General features: G+C 32.0%; 5 protein-coding genes and 1 non-coding gene across 6 annotated transcripts in view; 5 read left to right on the top strand and 1 right to left on the bottom strand.

Annotated features, from left to right (window-relative positions):
- Positions 1–27632, top strand: part of LOC125813773 (60S acidic ribosomal protein P1-like) — a 102801-nt gene that overhangs the window by 17486 nt on the left and 57683 nt on the right. The gene's annotated exons all lie outside the window — the stretch shown is intronic.
- On the top strand, positions 1344–3097 carry LOC125813738 (protein CANDIDATE G-PROTEIN COUPLED RECEPTOR 7-like). Its single transcript, XM_049493199.1, has one exon. The coding sequence runs from the start codon at positions 1540–1542 to the stop codon at positions 2860–2862; it is 1323 nt and encodes a 440-aa protein (XP_049349156.1). The 5' UTR covers positions 1344–1539; the 3' UTR covers positions 2863–3097.
- LOC125813733 (growth-regulating factor 4-like) lies at positions 14286–16341 on the top strand. Its single transcript, XM_049493193.1, has 4 exons — positions 14286–14747; positions 14928–15080; positions 15154–15568; positions 15663–16341. Exons 1-4 carry the CDS (start codon positions 14579–14581, stop codon positions 16339–16341), a joined length of 1416 nt encoding a protein of 471 aa, XP_049349150.1. The 5' UTR covers positions 14286–14578.
- On the top strand, positions 17632–17712 carry TRNAL-AAG (transfer RNA leucine (anticodon AAG)). Its single transcript has one exon. It is a non-coding gene; the product is annotated as a tRNA-Leu (tRNA).
- Positions 20522–21595, top strand: LOC125813759 (small heat shock protein, chloroplastic). Its single transcript, XM_049493230.1, has 2 exons — positions 20522–20874; positions 21059–21595. The coding sequence occupies exons 1-2, from the start codon at positions 20607–20609 to the stop codon at positions 21493–21495; spliced, it is 705 nt and encodes a 234-aa protein (XP_049349187.1). The 5' UTR covers positions 20522–20606; the 3' UTR covers positions 21496–21595.
- Positions 21542–27409, bottom strand: LOC125813743 (polyadenylate-binding protein-interacting protein 12-like). The gene is made up of 10 exons (XM_049493208.1): positions 26830–27409; positions 26285–26395; positions 26135–26179; positions 25946–26018; positions 25739–25851; positions 25566–25625; positions 25429–25476; positions 25276–25344; positions 22154–22215; positions 21542–22061 (listed from the first exon to the last, which is right to left on the bottom strand). The coding sequence occupies exons 1-10, from the start codon at positions 27370–27372 to the stop codon at positions 22004–22006; spliced, it is 1182 nt and encodes a 393-aa protein (XP_049349165.1). The 5' UTR covers positions 27373–27409; the 3' UTR covers positions 21542–22003.

Raw genomic sequence — 27632 nt, forward strand, 5'->3', positions numbered from 1 at the left:
TTTTAGCATGATTTAGTACTTTTAAATTATGATCATTTTTGTTATGACTTGTTAATTTGCAATATTTGTTTTACGTGATTTCATTATTATTGGTTTTTTGTTGGATATTTTAGTGTCATTACCCATATCATATTTTGTGTTATTTTCTTAAGAAACACCTTAGATAGTTGTATTTTGGTAGGACTAAAGAAATATTTGAAGTACAAGTAAATTATATATTTGTATGAATATTTTACCAAAAAAAACCCGAAAAACCCGAAAAAATCCAAAAAAATCCGAGGTTGAAAAACCCGAATTTTATTGGTTTGGTTTGGTTTATAGATTTAAAAATCCGACACAAATAGTTTGATTTGATATTTGAAAAATCCGAACCAATCCGACCATGTACACCCCTAATCACGGAGTACTCACTATATAAGTATTACGTTATGTGAAAAAGCTCAGTGATAGTATACTACCAAATTAAAAAAAAATCATTCATACGAAGAGTTCTCGAGTTTAAATTTTGTGCAATCACTATGTAGGAAGTTTTTTCACCAAGAAATTACGTTTTTGTACAATAAGATGTAATTATGATATAATTACATGAAAAAAATAGAGTAATTAATAATTTACCATTGTCAATAAGATTAAGACAATTGTGTACTTCCCTCTGTCTCATATTATATGAGGTGGTTTGACTCGACATAGAATTTAAGAAAGAAATGAAGAGTTTTAAAATTTGTAATCTAAAATAAATGATAAATATTTATTTGGTTTAACTTATTTCATTAAGGGTAAAATAAACATTTTAAACACTACTCTCTACCACTTTAGTTCCAACTAAACTCTAATGGGTTGTTTGGTGTGACAGATAAAGAAAAATATCTTTGAATAAATTTGTAATACCCCTCAATTTTTTGTTTGGTTACAAAGTGTGGGATAACGTATTCCACGATAAATAATTATGACTGGGATAAGTTATCCCTACTTGTGGGTTAGAAAACTAATTTGAAATAACTTATCATCATTTGATAAAAATGTAAAATAACAAAAGTACCTTAAACCTTCTTTTATAAACAAACAACTTATTCTTAAAAATTATGCCATGCATATTTGACTAACCAAACAATCAATAAAAAAATAATTTTAACATAACTAATTTCATCATAATTTATCTTACTATAACGTATTTCATCATATTAATCCCAAAATTTCGAATAAGTTATTTCATAAGATATATGAGGTAATGTTATCTAATATCTCTAACCAATTACAAAATAAATTTTATGAGAAGATAATTACACTAGAGAAATACTTGTAAATATTTTCCAACTGCTGGCTAAGTCTTAATGGTGTCTATTTCCAGCTACACGTTACAAAGTCCAAAGATGGATCTTGAATTTATTGTGTTGTAGACTTGTAATCTACCTCAAATACCACAAAGTCCCTGCTCATTTTCAGTCAACTAAAAGTTTACAGTTCCAGTTGATCTTTCTCTTCTCCTTCCTCTTCTCATCAATCCTTTAAACCCAAAACCTCTTAACTCAATTCCAAAACATGGCTGCTCTCTACAATTCTTCCCTTTTCTCTTTAGTCTTTCTACTGTTAATTGCCACCGCCGTGGCAGAGATCCGATCCACCCAGATCCGATCCGATTCTCGTTCTACCATCCCTTTTGACGAATTCGGGTACACCCATTTCGGCCGTCTCAATCTCACCGTCACCGACATCTCCTTCTCCAACCCGAAATCCGGACCCGAACCCGTTCTATCCGAATTGGGTTTCTTCCTCGTTACCCGTGAAGCTTGGCAGCATGTTCTTGAGCAACTTCAAGATGGGGATATCCAGTGTACTCTCCATTCAGATCTCGTCAAAAGGGTTTTCACTTTTGATCAATTGCAACCCTCTGCTCGTCAATTCACAACTTCGTTTAGTGTATCTGATGCGAATCAATTCACTCTTGTTTTTGCCAATTGCATGCCTAATTTGGTGATCTCAATGAATGTTCACTCGGTTATGTACAATTTCAACCCGAAAGGTGGGCAGCTTGATTTTCTGTCGGCAGGCAAGACTGCTCTTCCAGCGATTTACTATTTGTTTTTCGTAGTCTATGTGTTGATGGGGTCTTTTTGGGTTTTTGCACTTTACAAGAAAAGGTTATCTGTTTATGGAATTCATTTCTTTATGCTTGCTGTTGTGATCTTGAAAGCATTGAATTTGCTGTGTGAGGCTGAGGATAAATCGTATATTAAGAAAACTGGTACTGCTCATGGGTGGGATGTTTTGTTCTATATATTTAGCTTCTTGAAGGGTATTACTCTGTTCACTCTGATAGTTTTGATTGGAACTGGTTGGTCATTTTTGAAGCCTTACTTGCAAGATAAAGAGAAGAAGGTTTTGATGATTGTTATTCCTTTGCAAGTTGTGGCCAATCTTGCACAGGTTGTGATTGATGAAACTGGACCCTTTAGTGAAAATTCATACACATGGAAGCAGGTTTTCCTGCTTGTTGATATTGTGTGTTGTTGTGCTGTACTGTTTCCGATTGTGTGGTCGATTAAGAACTTGCGAGAGGCAGCTAAGACTGATGGCAAAGCTGCTGTGAATTTGATGAAGTTGACATTATTCAGGCAGTACTACGTTATCGTGATATGTTACATATACTTCACTAGAGTTGTGGTTTATGCTCTGGAGACCATCACATCTTATCGGTATCAGTGGACTAGTGTGGTGGCTGCTGAAGCTGCAACACTTGCCTTCTATGCCTTCACGGGGTATAACTTCAGGCCTAAGGCACACAATCCATATTTTGCGATTGATGACGAGGAGGAAGAAGCTGCTTCTGAGGCTCTCAAGCTTGAAGATGAATTTGAATTATAGATATCATTTTTCACTCTATGCAGATACGTTTGAAGAGGCACAATTGAAAATACTCAATCTCGGAGAAGGTTCTAACATTTTTTACATCACTGCCTAGTTGCTTGTTTATTAGTGTGTATATTCAATTTAATAGATATCTGTTATGCTTTTATCTATAATGTTGCACTATTCTGTTATGCATTGAACTCAGATGTCGAATATCAAGTCATAAAAATGTTATTAGCTTTGTTGTTAATCTTGAGACCAGCTTCATATGGTGACATTACTAGGGATAAGTCTTCTTTTGTTTTGTACAACTTTGAACAGCCTGTTCTGCAGTACGTTCACATGGTTAGCTAAATAAAGGTTATGCAATATATGGTGTTTTCGTATATGGAAGGTCGTTGTGCGTCTATTGCATTTGGATTTACTTATGGACCAAGAGTTGGCCATGGATGGTCTCTTGGTTGACACACTGCATGAAAGCTGCTTGCTCTTGTTCTTTTATAGGTTCTCAGCCTGGTAAGAGTTTTTCGTAACATCTTTTACATTTCTCAATGGTCTCCGCTGATGCAGTAGACTGTATAATGGAGGGTACAATCTTTAGTTTGGTGGAGTGGGGGTTAGCCATATCAAACCTGTGTATAGATCCCCAAAAAAAAAAAAAAAGTCGTGGAAGGGGATATAAACCAAACTTCCATGGAAGTACAAGATGAAAAGTAAGAAGCATAAATGAGGAGATTGTACCTTGTTATCACCACATTAATAGTCCTCCTGCTTTGATGGTTTACTTTCAATAGCGTAGCTTAAAAAGTCTGATGGGATTATTAGATTTTATGATGGTTGAATTCGTCAAATAAGACAGACAATAGCGGATCTCCTCTTCTCCATTTCCATCGTCTCTATTTTATCGAGTTTTTATTTAGATGAGAGACACATGTAATAAATTAAAGGGAAAAAGGATAAATATATCCCGAACTTTTGAAAATGGTATGTCAATACCCTTCGTCATACTTTTCGTTCATCAAAGCCCTTGCCGTCCAATAATCAATACACATTTACCCCCTCCCACTAACAGAGCACTGATTGTGTACACGTGTTGCAACCCTATGCCACAATCCGGTTGACCAATTTTTTTTCCCAAATTTCAAAAAACTGCCCATAACCCAATTAACCCACCTGATTTATTCACAAATAAACTCTTTAAAATCCTAAATAAAAATCCTAAAGTTTATTTATTTATGATAAATTTTACCGGCATTTTAAAAAATATGATTATAATAAGAATTTTATTGTAATACTCCTATTAATTAATGGATTGTTTTTGTAAAACTTAATTTTTGAAATTATTTTTTCAACAACTTAAACATACTAATCATTTTCCCTTAACGTGGGTCCTACATTTTCCATTATTCTTTTCTGTAATTCTTTTTCTCTAATTTTTCTATTGATTTTTGCAAAATTCTTCTTCTATTGTTCATCTGGTTCCTGCAATAAAGAAAAAATGGGAATTTCATAGAGTAAAGGCATCAAAATCATCACCTCCACCACCCTCCTCCTTCGCTGTTGCCACCACCGTCTTCTTCTATTGCTCCGCCCTTTCCTTCCCTTCCCCCACCACCTCCCCACCCAACCTACTCCTTACCTGCAACTTCTACAACACCTCCCCCTTCCCGAAACCCTTATCCTTTACTAACTCCTCCTCCCCCACCCAACTACCCGCCTCCTTCCAATTCGAATTACCATTTTAATTTCAGTCAGCCCAGTTATGGTACTATATCTATAATCTATCAAAATCATTATCCTCCTTATTATCATCCTCACAGTAATAACGGATGGGGTGGGTATCGGCCTCCACCGCCCATTGTCGGCGATGTCGTATGTGGATTATCAAAATGCGAAGAAGATTAAAAATGATGTTAATGTTCATAAGGATACTATTAGGGTCTTGATGAATTCAATAAGGATTTTCATTTTTTTTTAGGATTTTAGAGAGTTTATTTGTGGGTAAATCGGGTCGGTTAAATGGGTTATGGGTAGGTTTTGAAATTTGGGATAAAAAATTAGTCAACTCGGGTTGTGGTGTAGGATTGTGCCACGTGTACACAATAAGTTCTCCGTTAGTGGGAGGGGTAAATGTGTACTGATTATTGGACGGCAAGGGTTTTGATGAACGAAAAGTATGACGAAGGATAGTGACATATCATTTTTGCAAGTTCGGGAATATATTTGTTCTTTTTCCCTAGATTAAAATCAGCAAAGTTTAATTAACTAAGATTCTAACCATGATTTAACTAGCTAATAGATAGGCTCTTATCAGTTTAAAAACTTTATTATTTCATCTTTTGCCAAATTACTCTAACTCTCCTTTCTCCTCTTTGTCCAAAACGATATTTGTCGTAGAAGGAAAGGAGAATTTTACCCAAATCTCATAGTGTTAAGAGCTAATTACATTTTATCTCTACTCTATTTTAAATTACAAAAATTCCTTAAATTTGGTGGAATTCGGATACATTCCAAAATGTCCTAATACATTGTGTTCCGGTTTCAGATACATCCTTCAACGTCTCATACATCTCAGTTTCGAATATATCACTCAGTGTCTCGATACATCGCGTAAAGTGATTGTTGAGTGAATTAATCTAGCTCTAATGGTTACTGTTACATTGGAAATGGAGGAAGAATGGTGAGAAGATAATCTGGGAAATTAATTGAACTGCATTGCTTCTAGTCATTTCAATACTGATATATATACAAGTGACTAACTACTTATTTAATCATCATAATTCATAACCGACTAACAACCTAACAATTAGTCTAACTAACTTTGTAACTAATCAGTGTACAAGTTGGACTAGCTAACACTCTATGTACAACTCATACAGCTATCACTAATTTCTTTAGTGAATGTATCAGATCGACACACGCGTAAAGTAATTATTTGAGAATAAGAGAGTAAAATTTTAGTTTTTTTAAAAAAAATTGTAGGAAATTTTAGAGAATATGATCAAATAAATTGCGTATTTAGGTAATTTTTTTAAAAAGAAGGGGGGTTGCCAACACCCAAAATCATGACGACAAAAAAAATCGTGAATATGAATCGATAAAATGAATAAAAAATTGTGAGTTTAGAATTGTGTGGGGTAATTTAGTAAATTTTCATAACAATATACATATCCTTCTAATAATAGTAAGTCAGGTGTGATATTCTTTTAGGAGTTTGGGCTTTGGGCAGCCACCTTTTCGAATAGGCTAAGAGGGTGTTTGAATTGACTTAAAAGTTGATCAAATTTATTTTTAAATCAGTATTTTTACTTTTGGAAGTGTTTGATAAATATAAAAATAACTTAAAGTAAGTCAAAAATGACTTTAAATAAGTTAGAGAGTGTTTAACAAAATGAAAAATAACTTAAAATATGTTTAAAATGACTTTAAAATGTTAAAAATCAAAAGTAGGTATCTCCGTACTTTTTATTTTTTGACTTAAAAGTCATTTAAGTTTGATTTTTTTTATTTTTTGACTTAAGAACTACTTTTTAAGCCAATTCAAACGGGCTCTAAGTAGGTTGTTTACAGAGGAAGATGACTAGCTGGTAAGTAACGTTGTCTTAACCTATACGATTTAATTGGATAAACTAACTGTTAAAAGAAAAAATTACTTGGATGAGTATCTTTTAATAAATAATTACTAATATTAGCGATATTTTTTATTTATTACCATTTATAGCAATGCATAGCAATACTATGATAAATCTTCAATATATATTAAAAGTGAATTATGTATGCAATATATATGTATTATAATTGTTTTAAAATATATTCGTTAAGAAATTGACACATTGTATTAAAATGTGTGATAAATGTATTATCCATCAATAAAGCTTGTATTATATGTGTTTTATAAATTATTCTTTGTAATGTGTATTAAAACGGTATTATAAATATATTAAAAGTGGTCAAGTGAAAAAAAATAAATGTTATTGCTATAAATAATGAATATTTTCTTAATATACTCTAGTATATTTACGCTTCCCAAATTAGAACTTTTAAGCTTTACTGAATATGTTTGGACTCCAAGCTAAGCCCATTTTTCATCAAATATAATTGCAACTTTATAAGGCCCGTTTGGTTTGGGTCGATTCAGCATTGGTTTTCCTACTTTGTTTAGTTACCAATATAATCTTGCGTATAATTCAGCATATCTAATACTTTGTTTGGTTACTAAATTATTCTACACTATAGATAATACATGTATAAGTTATATATGCAGGGAGTCATATACTCTTTTTGTCCAAATTTATGTGGCACTTTTCGTTTTTTGAGAGTCAAACAGTTTAAGTTTGATCGGAAATTAGCGCGTGGAATCTTCAATTTTTTTGAAATGAAATTTATATATTTGTAAACTACGTAATTGGCAATTCAAAATAATTAAAAGATATATGAAAAATTTACGATCAAAGATAGACTTGTTTGAATCTTGAAATCCAAAAGTGTCATATAAATTGGGACGAATGAAGTATTATATACGTGTGAGATATATAATATGTATAAGTCACAAGTTTATATGTCCATTGCAGTGGAGTAAAGTTGCGAGTAGATCAATAAACAAGGTTGAGAATATGCAATATACATGTTTAATATACTATTCCACAAGTTTCTTTCTAATTAAGAGCAATTTTGTAGTTTAGTCCATAGTCTTCCATTAACTAATAATTTTATTCTAAATCTTACTTTTAGTGAACCACTATCAGCACCATGTCAATCCAAGGGGCGGAGCTAGTTTGGCCCAAGTCAAAAACTTTGATACAAATTCTAAATCTAGTAACTCGAGTCTTGGCATAACGTTATTAGTCGGATTTGAGTCTTGATAGCATGATTTTATTGGGTTCTTCGAGGTGCCTTCGTTGTGGTTCGAGTTTGGGGTCGTTTATTTCAGTTCTGGAATATAATTAGTCTTAGCTAGGGATAACATTAGCTCTTTTGTGTACTCATCGTGCTTATGGGGGTTCGTTTGAATTTTCAATTGCGCACGAATATACCTTCTGAGCTTATGGAGGTTCAGTTAAGTTATAGTTAGTTGTTTTACTTTATCTCTCCGCTTCATGTTAGACTACTGAGGCACATAGTTAAAAGAACTAAAATTCTAAATCCATAAACTTCAAATTCTGGCTCCGTGTCTCTGATCAATCCCCAAAAGTTCTCAAGGTTCTCTTTCTTCTTTCCTTGAATAATTTGAAATTGAGAATTTCATGTTCCCTTGAGGGAGGTAGCTTTATGGGGGAATGGGAATAGTAAATCAAATTAGAGTACCCCCATGTTAGACTATTGACTATTGATATACATTGTCTCCCTCCTCCCATCCATAAAAAAGTTATCATGTGAAATATCAAGCTCCCCATCCCCCAACAACATCAAGAGTAATAATACATGTTGAATTATTGTCACCTTTTTTTAGGTACATTATTGTTATATATACCCTAGTTAGGTGCAAAAGAGATCCGAACAATCTTTAAATTGTACTCTTGTTCAATCATGAGTCATATCGGTATGCTTTATTCGATCACTCTATAAACATTGCCAAAAAAATATCTGCCTAACTATGCAAACAGCTAATATGTAACCCGTTAGTTTTCTTTTTATCGTTAGGGTATGGTTGGTCAATTTTTTTGAAAAATAAGCTCCTTATCTTAAAATTGAGAGAATTTTTTTTCTAGGGTAGAATTAAGTTGTACAAATGACACTTCACATTAATTGTGTCCTTCTTCACCTCCTCCCAACGTCCCCGACCAACTTAGGTTCGCCAACAAAGTTAGTGAAAATAATTACAAAATTTTGTTGTGTAATGGGCTGAGATTTCAAAGAAATAGATTAATTAAGAGCTCGTTTGGAATAGTTGATGAGATTAGCTTTGATAAATATTAAATGAGATAAAATGGTATTACCAACTAAGCACTCATGTATATTTGTTAAAAATATATTGTTGAAACTAATTGTAATAATAAGAAATTGATGAGTTTGATTAAAATTAGGGTTGAGCAACAGTTTTTCTGTTAAAATAACTAACGTGTCCTTATTTTATTTATATTTATAAAAATTATAAATTACAAAATATCTCAGGAGAATAAGAACAAAGCAAGTTAAAAGTTTTGTTTGGGTAGAGTATTTTGAGAATTATAAAGATATTATAAATAAAATAATAAAATGTTTCGATAAATTTAAAAATATTAGTTACTATTTCATAGTGTCATCTAATGCATTATATTGAAGAATCAGATTTTTCAGTTAGCTAAAATAAAAAATAAAGTGCAAAATATAATTAACACAAGAAATTTTACCGTAAAAAACTCCTTACACATTTTCCTTCCTAATAATAACGGTCACTTTTAAAATTTTACCTCAATTTTGAAAGTTACAACATAAGAACCAAGCACTTATTACAAATCTTTTATTAAAGTAAATAGGTTGCAATTTAAGAATAGTCAAGCAAGAAATTTGAGAGCCATCTCTAACTACTATTTTCTAGGAATAAATTTTGATTTATGTGAATAACGTTCATCTTTAATGATATTGTGTACATATTATAAAAGAAATGTAATGATCAAAATGCTCGTTTTTTTGCTCCAAAATTCATCGAAACATAATCAAGAAATTCAATCTCAAATGAACTTGGTTTTCATATTTATTTCAACTTTCACATATGACTTCTCCTAATTATAAAGTTCTTTCGTTTCATGCGATTATGCTAATGTTTCGTTTCTTTTTGCACTTGAAATCTAATTTTGCATTCTATAAATGTTAGTCATCTCCACTTCTCCAGTGTATTACGTAGGACTTGATTCCTTCGTGTCGTACACATAACATTTGTAATTTAATTTTTTGATAGACATGATAAAAGTCAAAGTTTATTAATAATTTATTCATCTATCGTAATTCGTAAATAATATCAATTTCTTAATTTTTATGAAATAAAATTTATATATTTATAAATTATATAAAAGTGTTATAAGTCATAATAATTTAAAATATATTAAAAAATTATAATAAAACATAAATTTATTTAAATTTCGAAATTTAAAATATATCACGAAAATCAGAATAGAATGAGTACTTGACCTATTTGTCCTATTAGGGGGAATAGGGACAGCTCATCCTACCCAACAACTGTCCCCGCCCATTAATTGTGCCTCTCTATCCCCTCACCATTTTCCTCTTTTCTTTTTGGTTTTTTCATATTGGAGGTTTGATATTTGTTTGCATGAGCTTTATATTTTAGTGAAACACTTTTTATTACTTAATTATTTTAGGAAAAAGAGTTAAATATATTTTTAAATTATGTGAAAAAAATAAAAATGTCTTTCGTTTATAATTTGGCTAAAAAATATCCTTATCATCAAATATTTTAGTTCAAAAATGTCATTGTAATCAATACTTTTGTCCAAAAATACCTTTATAATTACTAAATGGGTCAAAAATGCCCTTTTCTGAATAAATATATATTTTTTCCTTTTTAAACACATCTTCTTCCTAATTAAAATATTATTAAAGAACCATGTTCTAGTTTTCTTTCTTTTAAAATCACGTTAACAAAAAAAAATGTAGGAAATATTTTTTTTCTTCTTAATCTCATTTTATCAATTAAAATAGAATAATTTCATATACCCTTTTGACATATAATATATGCCATATATAAAATATCATAATATATCCATCATTAATTTGTATTTTATAACGATTAAACATAATTATAAAAATAAAGAAATATTTTTAAATTTTTTACTTTATTTCTGAATTGAAGTAAGATAACATTTTCTAATTTTTAAAAAAAAATTATTAGAAAAAAGAATAGGTTAAAAAGAAAATAAATACTTATTTATTTGGAAATGAATATTTTTGACCCATTAAATAACAATAAGGGCATTTTTAGATCAAAGTATTGACAATAAGGATAATTTTGGACCAAACTACAAACAAAGTGCATTTTTGTTCTTTTTGCATAGTTTAAGGATATTTTTTTTTTTACCTTTTTTCCTTTATTTTATTATACTTATAAATAATAATTCAAATTTAACACTTCTTACTTAAAGAAAAAGCAACGTTATTCATTGCATTACATATTTGACGGTGCCCCGTTTTCCTCTTTTATTTACTGGTAGATGTATTTTATTTTAGTATTTCCTCTATCTCAATTTATGTAATATTTTTTCATTTTTTGAGAATCAAATAATTTAAATTTGTCTAAAAATTTGTGTATGGAATTTTCAAATTTTTTGAAATAAAATTTATATATTTATAAATTACGTAAATAGTATTATAAGACACAATAATTGACAATTAAAAATATTTCAAAGATATACAAAAAATTCACAAACAAAAATAAACTTATTTAAATATCAAAATTCAAAAAATGTCACATGAACTAGGACAAAGAAAGTACATATGAATATGTGGGATATGGCATCTTTCCTTTTGAAAATTATTTGATGCCCCAATTTATAAGTGTTTTATCATAAATCTATTTGGTTTATTTAAAAGAGTATATATATATATATATATATATATATATATATATATATATATAATGTTTTTAAATTTTTAATATTCTACATGACAAGATTAAGTCATAAGATTTTAAATTTTCATATATTTTAAATTTTAGATTGTAAATTTAAATTTTTTATTTATTTTTAAAATCTTGTGTTTAATCTTGACATTTAATTTGAGAATAGAAAAGGTACTTCTTAATTCTAAAGCTAAGGTCAAAAGTAGCTTTGTAATGGAATGTTAGGATCATAAATTTGAAGTTTTGTTTAGGCATTTAATAATTATATATAAACCACAAGTTGTTGAACTATCAAAATTTTCTGGATGCTTATGCAATCTAACAAATAAGCAAATCATATTTCATAAATAAAATATTGAAATATCTTTAGACAATGCCGTATATTATCATATTCCTTTATAAATAATTCATTGTAATTACAAAATTTCAAATACACATAATTTTACACATGGTACAAATAATTTTTCACGCCGAACATGAGTAATTTTACAATTTTTACAAATATAAACTTTTGGATCAAGTTTTACATTTAAAAGGAATAATCACGATTTCATATCTCAAATCATTATTAATATTATTTTGGAGAATTTGAGAATTAAAGTCATGATCCAAAATTACATATTTAAACGTTAAATAGTTATATAATTATTTAGATCATCACTTATTTTCTTAATAAATAGAATGTCTAAAAAAAATGTTTTTGATCAAAATATACTATAGGAGTAAAAAGATGGATAGTACATGATCATTACTTTATACTAATTGATACGGAAAAGAATGTATAAATCTAACTGACTGCACCAACCTTTACCAGTGAGCAGCATAAATCTGAAAACTATTCAGGCCATAATTTGAAAATAATAGAAACATAAAAGTGAAATGAATAAAAAAAAAAAAAAAAAGTAAAACAAGTTTTAAGTATTTTTAAATTTCAAATCTAACTTAAATTTTTTTATTTTTTTTATGATTAAATATCAATTTTTAAAAAAAATAAAAGATAATATATGAATAATTCTTCTGATCAAACGCTCATTAAACCTGAAATGTTATTGTGTTTTAAATTTATGACGAACAAGTAATAGCAAACTGAAAATAAAAGGGAAAGGTGCGTAATGTTGCTTAGCCGTGTAAAGTATTTTAATCAAATCGTGAACTTCCTTAGCTTTTATTTATGGAGTACTTCCTCTTGTTAACTTATATAACATACTTCCTTTCGTTTTAATTTGTTTGTTTAATTATTTTAATTTATTTTGGAAACAATATTTTTTTACAATATTTTATATTTAATTTTCTACATAACATATTTATAATTACATAAAGTAAAAGATACTCATAAATATTTGAAGTTTTGTTTTGATTAACCTATTATGGCTTTGTTTTGATTAACCTATATATTAGCCAAAAGTATGACATAAGACTAAGGACCCGTTTGGTCCAAAAAATACTTGAGAAAATTTTGGAAAAACTCGAAAAGTGATGTTTGATTACATACCTTGACAAATATATTTGTCAAGATTTCCAAGTTCTCAAATACTAGAAAAAAAAATTACTCCAGTAGTTTTTTGGCGAAGTTCTAGTATTTGGGAATTTTAAAAGATTTTAAATTATCCCAAATTTTTATATTTTATAAAAATACCCATAACATTTTAATTTGAGTCACAAAATTGAGAAAAAAACAATCTGTTTGAGTGACAAAATTGAGAAAAAAGAACAATTTGTTTTTAATGGGTTATAATTATAACCGAATCAATGACAAGTTTGAATATGCGATTAATGCATTTCTCTTGCATATATTGTTATTTTGTTGTTGTTGATTGTTATCAATTATGTTATAAGGTTATTTTTTTAACGGAACATAATCATTATAAATAAATAATACAAATTTATGGGTATTTTTTAATAGTTTTTAAAATTTATGAGTATAATCATATATTTTGAAATAGCCAAATATTCTTGAGAAAACTTGGGGCCAAACACATGGTGTAATTTCACAAAAAACTTGACACACATATTATTTGCCAAAAATATTTTAAAACTTGGGTCAAACCCTAACTAATACAAAATTAAGCTCCAAGTTACTCCATAGGACTAAATTAAGCTCCAAGTTACTCCATAAGACTAAATTCAGCTCCAAGTTCTTTAAGCTATATTTATTTTGGCACAATTTTTTTAATCAATATAGATACTGCTTACGTTTGACTTGACACAGAATTTTTAGAAAATAAAAAAGACTTTTTAATTCTGTAATTCTAAATTAAATTTATGTCAAATATATTAAAATGCTTTTTAATTTTGTGGTGTTCAAAATATATCAAGTGAAGAATTAAAATTAAAATGTTGTCAAAATAAGAAAAAAATCATTCTTTTTGTAACAAACTAAAGAAAATTGATCATCTTTTTGAAGTAGGGAGACCAGTACTTAACTTCAAATTGAAAAAATATTTCTTAAATTTTATATCCAAAGTCCATTGGTGATGCATGAATTATAGGACTTTTTATCGTATATAAATATATTTTCAGAAACTAGTAATATTTTAGATCTTAAAATATGTCAAATAAATTAAAAGAGAAAAATAACTTAATAAAATAATGGGAAAAGGTGTAGTACTGTGGTGAAACTTTATCCCCCAGAAAACGATAGATGATGCAATTATGAAGGAGAGAGAGAACAAGTGTTTGTTACTTGTATTTTTCTGTCTATAAACACAACGGTGCGAATGTTGGAAGAATGGAAGCAAACCAAAGGCCAAGAATGGCGGCAAAAACAAAAAAACTTTAAAAAAATCTCAAAAATAATTCTCATCTTCCTCATACACTTAAAAATTGTAGAGTAATATTTAACCCCCATTTGTCTGCATCATAGTAGTAACAAAAAAAGTTTTGAAATCAAAGATGATGAGTTTGAGGGTAAAGTGAAGAGTTTCCTAAGAGGGTTTGGTCTTATATCTCTTTTTCTGTTTTGCCTTTTTGCTAGTCATTGACAAGGAAAGCCAGTGACTTTCAAAGGGTTTTTTCTTTTTCCATTTTTAGGGGTGTGTGTAGAGGAGGAGGGTGCTATTAATGGCTTTAGCCTTTTAGACAAGGCAACAATATCAACCCTGGATGGTGGAAAAAATTTGCTATACTATTTGTTACAGTTACCAACTGTAGAATACTGAATCATTCTCTTCTAAGTTCATGATGGGTCATCATCAAGATCTTCACTGTTCATCATCCTCTGATGGTGGGGCTAAAAAAATGCCATTTTTTAGTGATGAAGCTAGTCTTCTTCCTCCAGTTCCTCCACCTCCTTCAGCAGCTGTTGTAAGGAGTTTGCAGCCTTTTGATGTTGCTACCAACTCCCAAGGTAAAAAGGCTTTTCTCTTTTTTTTCCTTTGTCCCCATGACCTTAAAGTAGTACTTTCTTTTGTTCTTGATGTTTCCTTTTCAACCCTTTGTTGAAAAAGAAAGATCTGAATTTAATACTGTTTGCTGCTGCCTTTGGGGAATAAATGTATGTTTTCTGTGTTGTTGTTAAACTCTGCAGGAGGAATGGCAACTGCACTGGGGTACCCTTTTACATGGGCACAGTGGAAGGAACTGGAGAGGCAAGCTATGATTTATAAGTACATGGTCTCAGCTATATCTGTTCCTCCAGATCTCCTCTTATCAATTTGCTCTGGAGCTTCACATACTACATGTAATAGCCGGTTATTTTCCCATTGTTTTTTTTCCCTTTATTTACCTCTGATTGATGGAGTTTTTAGGTGCAGCGGCTACTGGATCGGTACAAGGCCAGCGATACACAACAAATATAAGGGATTTAGAGCCAGGAAGGTGCAAAAGAACGGACGGCAAAAAATGGAGATGCTCGAGAGATGTAGCTCCTCGTCAGAAGTACTGTGAGCGCCATATGCATAGAGGTCGTCCCCGTTCAAGAAAGCATGTGGAAGTTCATGCCGGTGTTAGCAACGCCAGTGACAATAAGAAGACTCGCCTTCAAGTTGAATCTACTGCCATGGCTGTTACTATACCCACCACACCTGCTAGTCAAATCAACAACCGTTCAACAAAGCAGCCTCTTAGATCTACCTTTCAACAAATTCAGAGTCCCCTGTTTTTCCATGATGATAAGATTGGGGGAAATGGAAATATCTCCACTGATCCCTCTTTTAATGAACTACACAGGTTCTCTTTTAGCTGTTGATTTATTCTTAGTTTGAGTTTAAGTCCCAATTTATCTATGTTACGTTATATTGTTTTGTGTTTTGTGTGGTTAAAGAAGTTCGGGCTGGATGATGGAAGGTGAGTTGGTAGCAAAGGCTGATTCTGGACAACAATGGCAACATTTGATGGACTCAAATGCAGGTTACTCAGCGCATGGCTACAGGGAAGAGGCATTGAATTTTTTGGCAAGTAGAGATATGGAAAGAACTGAGCACACCGGTGAGTTCAATTTCATGACAAATCCTGAATTTGTAAAAGATAACTCTAGGGACTTGATTAACGGATGGTCCAATGATAATGTCTACAACAATAGTAACAATGAGAATATGGAGGCTTTGTTGTGGCCATCGCTAGGGTATATCTCGCCATCATCTCTTACTTTGTCTATTGCTATGGCTGCTGGTGATGTCCTTGATGAGGATATGGGATTGGATAGTAGATTCATGAATACTAATCAGCACAAGTTTTGGGACAGTTTCCCTTTTGCGTCTGGAGGACCATTAGCCGAAGTTCTACATCCTAGCTCATCTTTTAGTCTTGGTGACAACCCAACCTCATCATACACAAGCAATGGCGATTCGATCAGCCCTGCAGCAACGACCGTCTCATCACCATCTGGGGTTCTTCAAAAGACGGTGTTTTCTCACTCTGATGGCAGTGTTTGCAACAGCCCAATTCTCGCAGCTCCAAGTAATATTACACCTGAAACTGTTCAATTCCAGTGGTTAAGATAGAATGCCAGAATGGCTCCTCCTTTTTTTTGTTTTGTGTGTTGTTTTACTTTTCTTGCTTTCTATCAACTGATGCCAGAAGTTTACAAAGTGACTGTCTAAGGTTCATTTTCAGGCAATTCTCAGTTCCCAAACAAAAGATCAAAGAACTTTTAAGCTATTAATATCGTACAAGTTGTTTAGGAAATATGTACACTTGTATGTCCTTAGTGTACAGTTTTCTGCCTTGCTTATGTTCTTGATTCTTGAACTGTTGGGTGTGCGTCTGAACACATCAAAAATGAATTAGAATGATTTGATCTCGGGTGTATCATGAAAATGAACTATGTAATTACGCACATTTGGGGTTCTTAAGTACTATTTATCACCGTATCAGTACAGTTCAGAACACAACTTTGATGAAATGGAATTTGAGTGTATGAAAAACAGGGCCTAGTTATTTTTTTATCTTTTTGATAGAAAGACATAATGGCCCTACTTTCCACATAGGCAAGAGTAAGGTCTTCGTATATCTTATATTTTATCCTCACGTTAGATTACATTAGAGATGATAATTTCCCTACGATTGTTTGTTCTCTTTTGAGCTGGCTAGTCTTTAGGACTGTGCCCTTCTGGCTGAAAAATATCTCATTTGACTTGATAGACAGACAACTATACCCTGCAGTAGCTCCGTTATATTAATGTCACTCCGTTAGGGGAAAAAAAGTTGACGAAATCATCGACTCCTTGAGATATTGGAACCAGCTACTTATAATATTCGATCAACGACGATAAATTCACACATGGTAGCAGAAAGTGAATATCTGATTAAGCATGCAAGCAATCAAACAGTTCTAGAGAGTTTTTTGTGAATAATAGTATACTTGGAGACGATAATAAAAGCTAGTTCGTACACCCTGTGCTCCGTTTTTGGTCATGTGAGACTATAATTTCTAAACATAATGTGTGGTTCTTTGATATAAAAAAATGCAGTATATATTAGTACCATTATTTATTTATTTTAAATTGTGGTAGGGGATTACAAAATGGGAATGTATCCTCTTCACCAACAAGGTGAAAATGTAGATAGTCACCCAATTGAGCCAAATAAAATTACAAAACAGTTAATATAAGTACTAATTTTATAACTCTGTAAGATTTATTTCTCCAAGGTAAACTAATCTATTACCAAACATGTTCAAGATTCGGTAACATTTTACATTAATTACGAAACATAGTACGAAATCTTTCTTTGAAAAAAAGAGGGTATGTTTTATTTGAATAAATTGAGAAACTATATGAGGTATATTATATGTTGAGATGGCCGAGTTGGTCTAAGGCGCCAGATTAAGGCTCTGGTCCGAAAGGGCGTGGGTTCAAATCCCACTCTCAACAAACTTATTTTTTAATGATTTAAGATATGATTGATCACCTTCGTCAATTTTAACTAATTATATAAGTACTACATATCATATTTAAGCTTTAAAATTGTTTTAACTAATTATATAAGTACTACATATCATATTTAAGCTTTAAAATTGATGTGATGGAGATATATGATTGATTAGTTCCCTTTGATTCATCATTTGAAGTGATTCCTTCCATTCAATTTTAACTAATTATATAAGTACTACATCTCGAAAAAAATTATTATGAATGAGGCACAATTAGTACTAGTTGTATGAGGATATTGTTTATTGATTTATATTCTGACTTATGAGACTCACATTATATTTTTCTTCTTTGCCTTTTATTTCTCTTTCCTCTCTTTTCTCATTTTATGTTTTTTCTAAATCTTTTTTAAACCAATATAATTACTCCCTTAGTTTGTATATATATGAAAATAATTTATATAAAAAAATCTTATTTTTATTTAAATAATTAAAGGTTAAGAGTATAAAAAAGTTCAAGTTAATTCTTTGAATTGTCACTTATGTCATGAAAATTGACCATTAAAATTATTATTTTTTCTCTCATTTTTCATTTATCATACTTTAAAAAAATTATCTTAGTAGTATTTCATATTTTTTTAACTTCTACTTTTAGGACTCATTCAAACATAAGAATTATTTCTTAAAAATAATATTTTTTCACTTAATTTGAAAATTGATGTTTGATAATGAAAATTTGAATACAACTTTTTCAACTCGAATATATATTTCAAATTTGGAAAACATGTTAGTATAATCTAATTTTTCAACTCACTTTTCATTTTTAAAATTGTATTTAAGTACATTCAAACATGAATATCATTTCGAATATTTTGTTTTGCAAAAATAAAACATGACTCTATGTTCAATTATAATTCCATTTATTTCAAATACAGTAAAAAATATATGTTTGAATTCTAGAGCCAAATGCCAAATAATAATAATCATAATCATGTTTTCTGTGCTCATAACCCCTTAATTTTTAATGTGCAATTTTAATAACAATTGTTTCACTATTTTTTTATAAGTTTTATATATAGCTTTAATTGTATTTGTGTTAAAGATTCATTTTACTAAACTAGTCTTATTAATTATATTTTAAATTTGACTATTGATACCTATGTAGTTATTTGATGATAAATATGATAATTTTTTAAAAATGTTTTTTGTTAAAATAAATAAGTAAAAAATTAAATTATTTTTTCATATACACCAGTAATTAAATTAATTTCAAAAATAGATTTAGGAAAAAAACCGAAAATAAGAAAGAAAAAAAAAAAAAAAGGAAAGAGAAGGGCATGAAAGAGAAATCAAAGGCAAAGAAGAAAAATAGAACACGGATTCCTAGGTTAGAATATAAACTAATAAAATAATATTCTCATACAAGTTTTACTAGTTGCACCTCATACATTTTAAAATATTTCCTACATATCATATTTAAGCTTTAAAATTGTTGTGATAGAGATAAATGATTGATTAGTTCCCTTTGATTCATCATTTGAAGTGATACCTTCCATTTATTGGGATGAAGAAATGCATTAGTGTGTTTATTACCCCTTCCATGGCCAAATTTTTTTTTTTTTTTCTATCTTTAAGGTTCAACACTTCAATTGAACTTGTTTTCGGAACAAAATGGGACATCAACTAATTCACCTTCTAAAAATTAGATATATTTGCAACATTTTTATTTCTTAGGAAAATGTCAAGTACTTACTAATCATACAATTATCGTCAAATTCGTGTAAGGTAAGAAGTAAGAACATACTTCTTCTATTTCAAAATACGTGATTTTTTATTATTATTTCTTAATTTCAAAATTAGTGTTATTTCATGTAATCAAAAAGATATTATTAATATTCTTTCGATTTTTTCCTTATTTAAATAAAAAGGTTTTACATAAACAAAAGTTATTAAAGAGCTACATTTTTAAAAATTTTTTATTAAGAATAAATTAGTAAAAATATATTTTACTTTCTAAAAAATTAATAGTTTTTTTTAAAGAAATGTGTGTAAGCTCTAAACACACTACTTATTTTTTAAAAATGGAAAATAGTATTTGGTAGAATCCGATAAGAGAAACATAGTTTTTCAAAAAAAAAAGAGGGGAAACATAGTTTTGAAGTTGACATTTAACGCAACGTAGAAATGATTAATTCACAGAAGCCCTAAGACTATACCATTTTAAAAAGCTTGCTTTCATTTAAGTTCTAATTCATAAAACACCTAAACAAAAATTGGAAACGAGGTAGTGCTCCCTCCTTCCCTTTTTAGTTGTAATGTTACATTTTTTGAGAGACAATTTAATTCATTTTTAAAACTAAAATTAGATTACATTAATTCGATATTTTAAAATAAAATATTAGATATTCAAAAGTTATACAAAAATACTACTTAATTACAACATTTTTCATATCAATATGATGAAAAAATGTATTTTAAAATATTAGTCAAAATTCATATTGTTCGACTTTCAAAAAAGAAAGCTACTATAACTAAAAAGGGACGGAGGGAGTATTAATTTTCTTTTTATCCCTCCTAAGAAAAGAATGGGGTGAAAACATAAAAATGCTGAAATAGAGACCCTATTTTTCTAAAATTAGGGAAATATGCGATGTTTCGAGAATGCCGAAGAAAGCTGAGGAGATTGATCGAGAAAACCGTAGCAATCACCATTTGAGAGTTTTATCTAAATAAAACTTTCACGATTCCTCCACACTCTTCTCACTTCTCTCTATAAATACCTCCTTCTATTGCACTACTGAAGCAACGAAAATCATTCACAAAGAAGAAGATATCCACTTCCTGTGATCGAGCTTTTCTTTCTAGTTTGTTTTATTTTTCTAATAAATAAGAGTAATAATGGCTTGCACAATTCTTACATCTTCTCCATTAGCGTCCAATGTCAGTGTTGGTGGAACCTCTAGGATTAACAAAAATGTAGCTGCACCTTGCTCTGTTTTCATTCCGTCCATGAGAAGGCCGATGACTAGGCTGGTAGCTCAGGCCACCGGAGATAACAAAGATACATCAGTCGACGTACACCACAGCAGCGCTCAAGGAGGAAACAACCAAGGCACTGCTGTCGAACGCCGTCCTACGAGGATGGCTTTTGATGTTTCCCCTTTTGGTGAGTCTCATTGCTCCTTCCATTTCATTTCTGCTGCTTTCTTCATTTATCTCAATTTATATGACACAATTCAAATTTCAAACTAAATAAATAGGCCATCCAAGGGTACTATACTAGTAGTAGCAGCATTTAATTAATTTGTTCAATTCGTTTAGTAATGACAACTGTTTCATGTGACAAACAGGAGTGTTAGATCCAATGTCGCCGATGAGAACAATGCGGCAGATGATAGACACTATGGACATATTATTCGAGGATACAATGACATTTCCAGGAAGAAACAGAGCATCAGGAGCAGGGGAAATACGCACTCCTTGGGACATTCATGATGATGAAAACGAAATCAAGATGCGTTTCGACATGCCTGGGCTGTCCAAGGAAGATGTAAAAGTATCGGTAGAAAATGGCGTGCTTGTTATTAAAGGCGAACACAAAAAGGAAGAAGGCGGAAAAGATGAACACTCATGGGGTAGGAATTATAGCTCTTATGACACTCGTTTAAGTCTCCCGGATAATGTTGAGAAGGATAAAATCAAAGCGGAATTGAAGAATGGAGTTCTTTTCATCTCGATTCCTAAAACTAAAGTTGAGAAGAAGGTGGTTGATGTCCAAATCAACTAAAATTAACAACTCCCAAGCTTTTCTTGTTTTCGGTTCTTTTGTAACCTTGTGTAAAATGTATGTTGGAATATAAATATAAAACAAGTAGTGCGTCTTTAACAAGGCTGCTGTGAGACTTGTTTTCTGGCAAATTACAATTTACAACCATCAAGACATAAAAATAATGACCAACACATTTGGGAAAGTAAGAAATTAATAGGCTGAATAATCATCCTGCTATATGGAACAAAGGAACTTGCTCAGAAATCACGAAGTCACCGTTAGCAGTATTAGTACTCGAGGCATTCATTGCCTATAGAGACATAATAGCTAGCATACCAAACTTAAATTACATCAACATAAGCACTCACAAACCAGCCAAGCTTAACAACGAGTATCCAGAAGGTGAGAGATGCCCAGCTGAGTAACGCTAATAAACCAAAAGACAAACGCCATGAGGTACTCGATGGTATCTGTATCTACGTATATATTTAAATATAAGATCAGATGGTGAATGCAAAGTGATATATTACTGCACCACCGAGCGGGGAGTACGTGGTCGGACAGGAGTCTTTGATGGGCTTACTCTGCAGAATGGAAGAAGTTTCAAGATTAATGGAAATGTCAGTAAAATAGAGTTCAAGTATCAGCAGGAAGTCTACTGGAATCAGAGAGCAACCTTATAGGTAGTGATCCCAGGATTGCACCACTGCAGTTCAGTGCAGCAATGGCACTCTCGGCCTGCAACAATCGGAAGATTCATCATGAAACTATACTAAACAGCATAGCCGTGAAATGCTTCACTTTAAGGAAAAGGGAACAAACATAATAAGCGATACAATGGAGGAATTCAAAATTTTCTACTTAGAAATACATCCGCAGTCAAGATTCTAGGTATCAATTATTGACGTCATAACATCCAAGACCAATGCAAACTAATCTCGAGTAAGAAGCAGAGTGAGATAAATTCACATCATCTATGTTCCCTCAATGTAAGCAAGGGCCTAGAAATAGATCTTCCAAAGACAACAAAGAATAAGCAAGAATGAGGTCTTTAACACCAACAAAGTTTGTCATTGCCACAGCAAGAAGTAACCTAGAAACAAATTGCACCTAAGCTAATCACAAGAAGAAGGCGGTGGGATTCTCCTATCCAAAGATAGGAAGCGTGACACTAGAGAAATCTCCTACTCCCTCCGTTCAAACTTAAGTGCCATAGTTGAATCGACACGATTTAAGAAACAAATGAACTTTTGAAACTTCTGGCCTTAAATATGTTATAGCCTTTGTGTGGCTGTAAAACTTTGATACTTCGGGATTTATACATGCCGTAACATTTGTAGTAATCAAAGCTTCTCATTAAGTGTAAAATAGAAAGTGTGAACTTAATAATTTTGAAACTAACTAAAAAGGAAAGTGTGTCACATCACTGGAATGAGAGGGAGGGGGGGGGGGAGGGGGCGTATTTGACTTAAAAGACTGCACAATTATGAATTCCACGTGTGTTAAAAAGCAACAGAAAACAGCTTTGCAATACATCAACGCGAGAACTGGATGCAGATTACACCCGCAACCTAGAGAGTGTGGTAAAGAAGTTCAAATCGAGAACCCCCACCAAAGAAACTAATAGAACCTCTTTTATAGTTCCCTATATCCACTCTCAACGAATGCCGCAGATGAAGAAACAGCATGCTAGATGAAAACAACTGAGGAACAGAAAAATCATCAGATATGTCTATTGAAGATCTTTGTTATGGAAAGCAGACTTAACGACATCTCAGGTTCTAAAATAATACTCCATCCCAGTTCCAATTTATATGGCACCTTTCAGATTTCGAAAGTCGATTGAGTTTTTCTTTGATCAGGAATATTTTCATATGCATTGCGAATATTTTGAATTGTCTATTTCATTTAAAGATTATTTTAAAGATTTCATGTCCGAATTCAGGGTCAAAATTTGGAAGTCTGACTCTCGAAATCCAAACGGTGCCTCATAATTTTAGATTGAGGGAGTAATACTTCTCTCCAGTGTGAAGATTGCTTGGATTAGTAAAGCTGATCTACTTAATACAATAGTATCTCACAGAGGAGTACCAAGTATAAAGCACTTCCCTTTCAACTTCATTAAAGTGATCAATACATACAGAATCCACATAGTAAAGGTTGCAATGATTCCCATAAAAGCAACAGTTATAAATGTGCATTATATCCATGATCCCCAAGCAAAGCAACAGCTCAGAAGCTCGTCATTGAGAGATGCAAAACTTCTCAAGATGGGCAGCAACAAGAACACCGACATTGCAATTTTATTTACCCCGCATTACTGTGAATTCTTAATAAGATATCCACTGGCATGTACTCATTAGCTACCAAATATAACACAAGCCTATTGAACTAATCAAAACAACAATACAGGCCACTTAGTTTTCCTGTTGTCAAGGAAACATTATATAAGTGATTAATATTGCTTAGTATCATTGAATTTCTTCTATAAGTAGTCCAGTTACAACTTTTAGAACAAGTATCCAGTTTATCCAAATTTGGTTATTCTGAAACCTTCTATATGTTTCCCGGATAACAAAAACATAGAAAGACAAAAAGATTTTAAGGAAATAAGAGTGCTTTGCTCACAGATTAGTTGTGCAGAATTAATCTAGGGTGAATATGGGGTCTTCTTGTCTGCGAGTGTTCTTTGTCCCAGCAAAGACAGAAAACACAGATGGGATGAAATCACCTAGTTTCTTTTGTCACTGCTGGGATATGAACCTTTGAGACCTCATAGTTCTAAGCCGACTTCCTTGACCACCAGGCCACATCCATCCATGGGTGCTATACTTTGTAACTAGTATTTATGCGGATTTTTATATTGGGACTGGTTTTTGTGCGACTGACATGAGGAATCCTCTCCTTCCAGCAATAACTCAATCTACACAACTAAATACCTCGAACATTAATACTCCCTCTATCCCAATTTATATTACTTTCCTTTTTAGTCCGTCCCAAAAAGAATGACACGTTTCTATATTAAGTAACAATTTAACTTTAAAATGTCCATTTTACTCTTAATGAAATGATTTATAGCCACACAAATTTCTATCATTCATTTTAGACCACAAGTTTTAAAAGTCTTACTTTCTTTCTTAAAACTTCGTGCCGAGTCAAAGTACCTCACATAAAATGGGACGGAGGGAGTATTGAACAACAAGTGGGTACCATATCTTATAGTTGTCGTCCACTCTACTACTCTAACAATGAAGCATCCAATAACAAGCACGAACATTAGCTATACTGAGTAATAAACACCACCACATAATATCGACAACTAGAACTGATCTACAAATGACGGACCTTTCTCATAAGTAAGGTTTATTACCCGACAAAAAGTAATGATCACGTGGCTCATGTTATCTAGTTAAAAAGATTTGGATTAGTTTCTGGTCACAAAGACATCAACATAAGCTTAGACAGGCACACCAGTAAACAAGGGAGAAAAACTTTGAACCGAAATTCAGTGTATGTCAACAATATCTCAAATTCACATGAGTGGCAAACTATTACCAAGAACTTGCTTCACCTACATAAAATACAAAAAGGGACAAAACAAATCTCTTTATACTTTGAAAATGTGGAAGACCCAAACAAGTAATAACATCATAATGATGTTAAACTAATAGCATGGATGGTAAAATAACGCACACTCTGAATGGAGTTTCTAGTAGTTCTTAAGAGTAGAAAGAAGCCAAAGTCCAGAGCAGTATGATATATCAGACAACAAAACCAAGAAAAGCTTATGGAAGTTACCATAACAAACTCGACAAAACCTATGCGAGTAGAATGATGATAGTCACCAAGCAACCTCAAGCGCTTAACCTGGATTAAAGAAGAAAACCGCATAGAGTAAGGACCTAAAGTAGGACAAGCACTTTCAGACAAGTCAGGTGAAAAGCTACAAACCTCTCCACAGAAGTACTCAAAAAAGAGCTTGACATCTGCCTGAGTAACCTATGTCATACAATTGAACAAGTCATAAAGCATTATCTCCATAGATACTCCTCAACCAAGTAAACCAGGAATTACAAACCCAAAATTACCTTTTTATCAATGTTTGTACAGTATATAGTTCTTGCACACATCTCCCTTTCATCTTCAGACTACATATCAGTGCCAAAGGTAAAGATTTCAGAATTAGCAACAGAGGTATCCATTCATCACCCTCAACAGCGATTTGTGAAAGGAAGTACAGAAAGTATACACAATTTCTCACCCTTGGAAGAAAAGTTGGATTAACTGGTGCAATTGCAGTTTTGGAGGGAAGCACTTTCACAGGGTAGTATCCTAGCATAGTTCCTGCAAGACTCAGAGAACTCCTTGCACCTTCTGCAAACCATACATGGGACAATGTCAGTGTTAGACAACAACAACTTTAACCCAAAATGAAAATTGTCAAACAAAAGATTGTGGTTCAACTTACCTTCATCAGTAAACTCAATAAATGCAAAACGGAGTACAGAATTGGGATCTCCACATATGCGACAGTCAACCACCTTCATCACATTAAGGTTAGTCCGATTATGGCAACAAAACATTTCACGAACATATTATAAAGTGCTATAAATTATGGTTGAATGCAGAGAAATGACCGAACGGGAAACATTTTCACCTGCCCACAGGTAAGAAAGAGTGTAGCAAGTTGCTCTTCAGTCACCTACACAAAATAAGAACAATAAGTCCCACGGTAAAAAGATGAAGGTGACATAACCCAATAAATAATGAACAAGTACCCGGTGCCTGAGTAACCTCTTTTTAGTACCTGATGATCAATGTCAGACACATAAACTGTCCTCCTAATAACCTCTTCACGTTGGGCCATGCTTGTCCGGACATTCATCCTTCTCCTACCAAGACCATAGCCATTTCTCTTCTGCCAGTGCATTCAACCGAATTGTTAGCCACGACTCCATGACAATGATTCATTACAAACCAGGTTACAAAAAGTGTCGGACAAAAAATAAACTTGTCCTTTTAAAACAACAGCGACAGAAAGAAACATTGAACATCCTCCTTTTTTTTTAAATGAATTAAGTAGTATTTTAAATGGCATCAAGAAGATGCATATGGCAAAATAGTTACTAAAGAGTGAGAATGTTAGCTCTGTTATAATATATGTTCTTGCATAATACCAACTATGAAATTTCCTACTGTCGGTAATCAACTAGATTTAACATACATAAGGAAACCAAAAGAAGAACAAACATCAAACTGGAGAACCTAACATTTGCATAAGCACCGTTTTCCAGTAGCCACTAAATGAAAAACATGACAAATTAGGAAACAGAAAAGTGCTGAGATAGATACCCTTCTGTTGAAATTTCCATCGCCGAGTCCAGTTTGCATTGCATAATTGAAAGGATCAAACCCATATTGTTCTCCACCGGGAGAGGTTGGCACTACTGCGTAGTTGCTGGAGAGTGAGGGAGGCACAAACTCTTCAGCCATGGGGTTCAATTTAGAAAGCATTTCCTCCAAATCCTTCATCTCTCTGTTAAACCCTTCCCCACCATGAACCTCATCACCCACACCTCCATTTCTTCTCAAATCAACACCGTTCATTTTCTGATGCTGATGTTGAAAATTATGGTGACCCATCACTCCATTACCGTTGATGCTTTGTTTCTGCTGTTGAAAAACACCCATTTGCGCCTTATGCTGCACACTTGTCTTCTGGGGTTGCTGCTGTTGTAGATGATTAACAGACATCATCATCTGAATATTCTGATCATTAGGTATCGTTGACCGTGTCTCACCGTTCTGATTTGACTGATGATCGACGGCACCGGAATCATTCTTTACAACACTATCATCCGTCCGATTCAACGAACCATTCTCATCCACGGCCATGATTGTTCCTTCAGCAACAGCTATGTATCACAGTACCCAAGACTGCTCCTTTTTCTCCTTCTTTAACCCTTTTTCCCAAATTCGGGTTCTGTCAAAAAGCAAACCAAACCAAACAAAAAAAAGATCGGTTCTGTCATTTCCCAATTTATCAATCTGTGGTTTTAACATCACAGTTTCCACAATAAGCCAATAAATTTTTTCACAAAAAAAAAAGGAAATCGATAATTGTACCTGCTGGTCTAAGCGGTGGACTCCATTAA

Source organism: Solanum verrucosum, unplaced genomic scaffold (assembly GCF_900185275.1).
Source record: "Solanum verrucosum unplaced genomic scaffold, falcon-dt-bn FXZP01000205.1, whole genome shotgun sequence".
In the NCBI taxonomy this organism is placed as follows: Eukaryota; Viridiplantae; Streptophyta; class Magnoliopsida; order Solanales; family Solanaceae; genus Solanum; species Solanum verrucosum.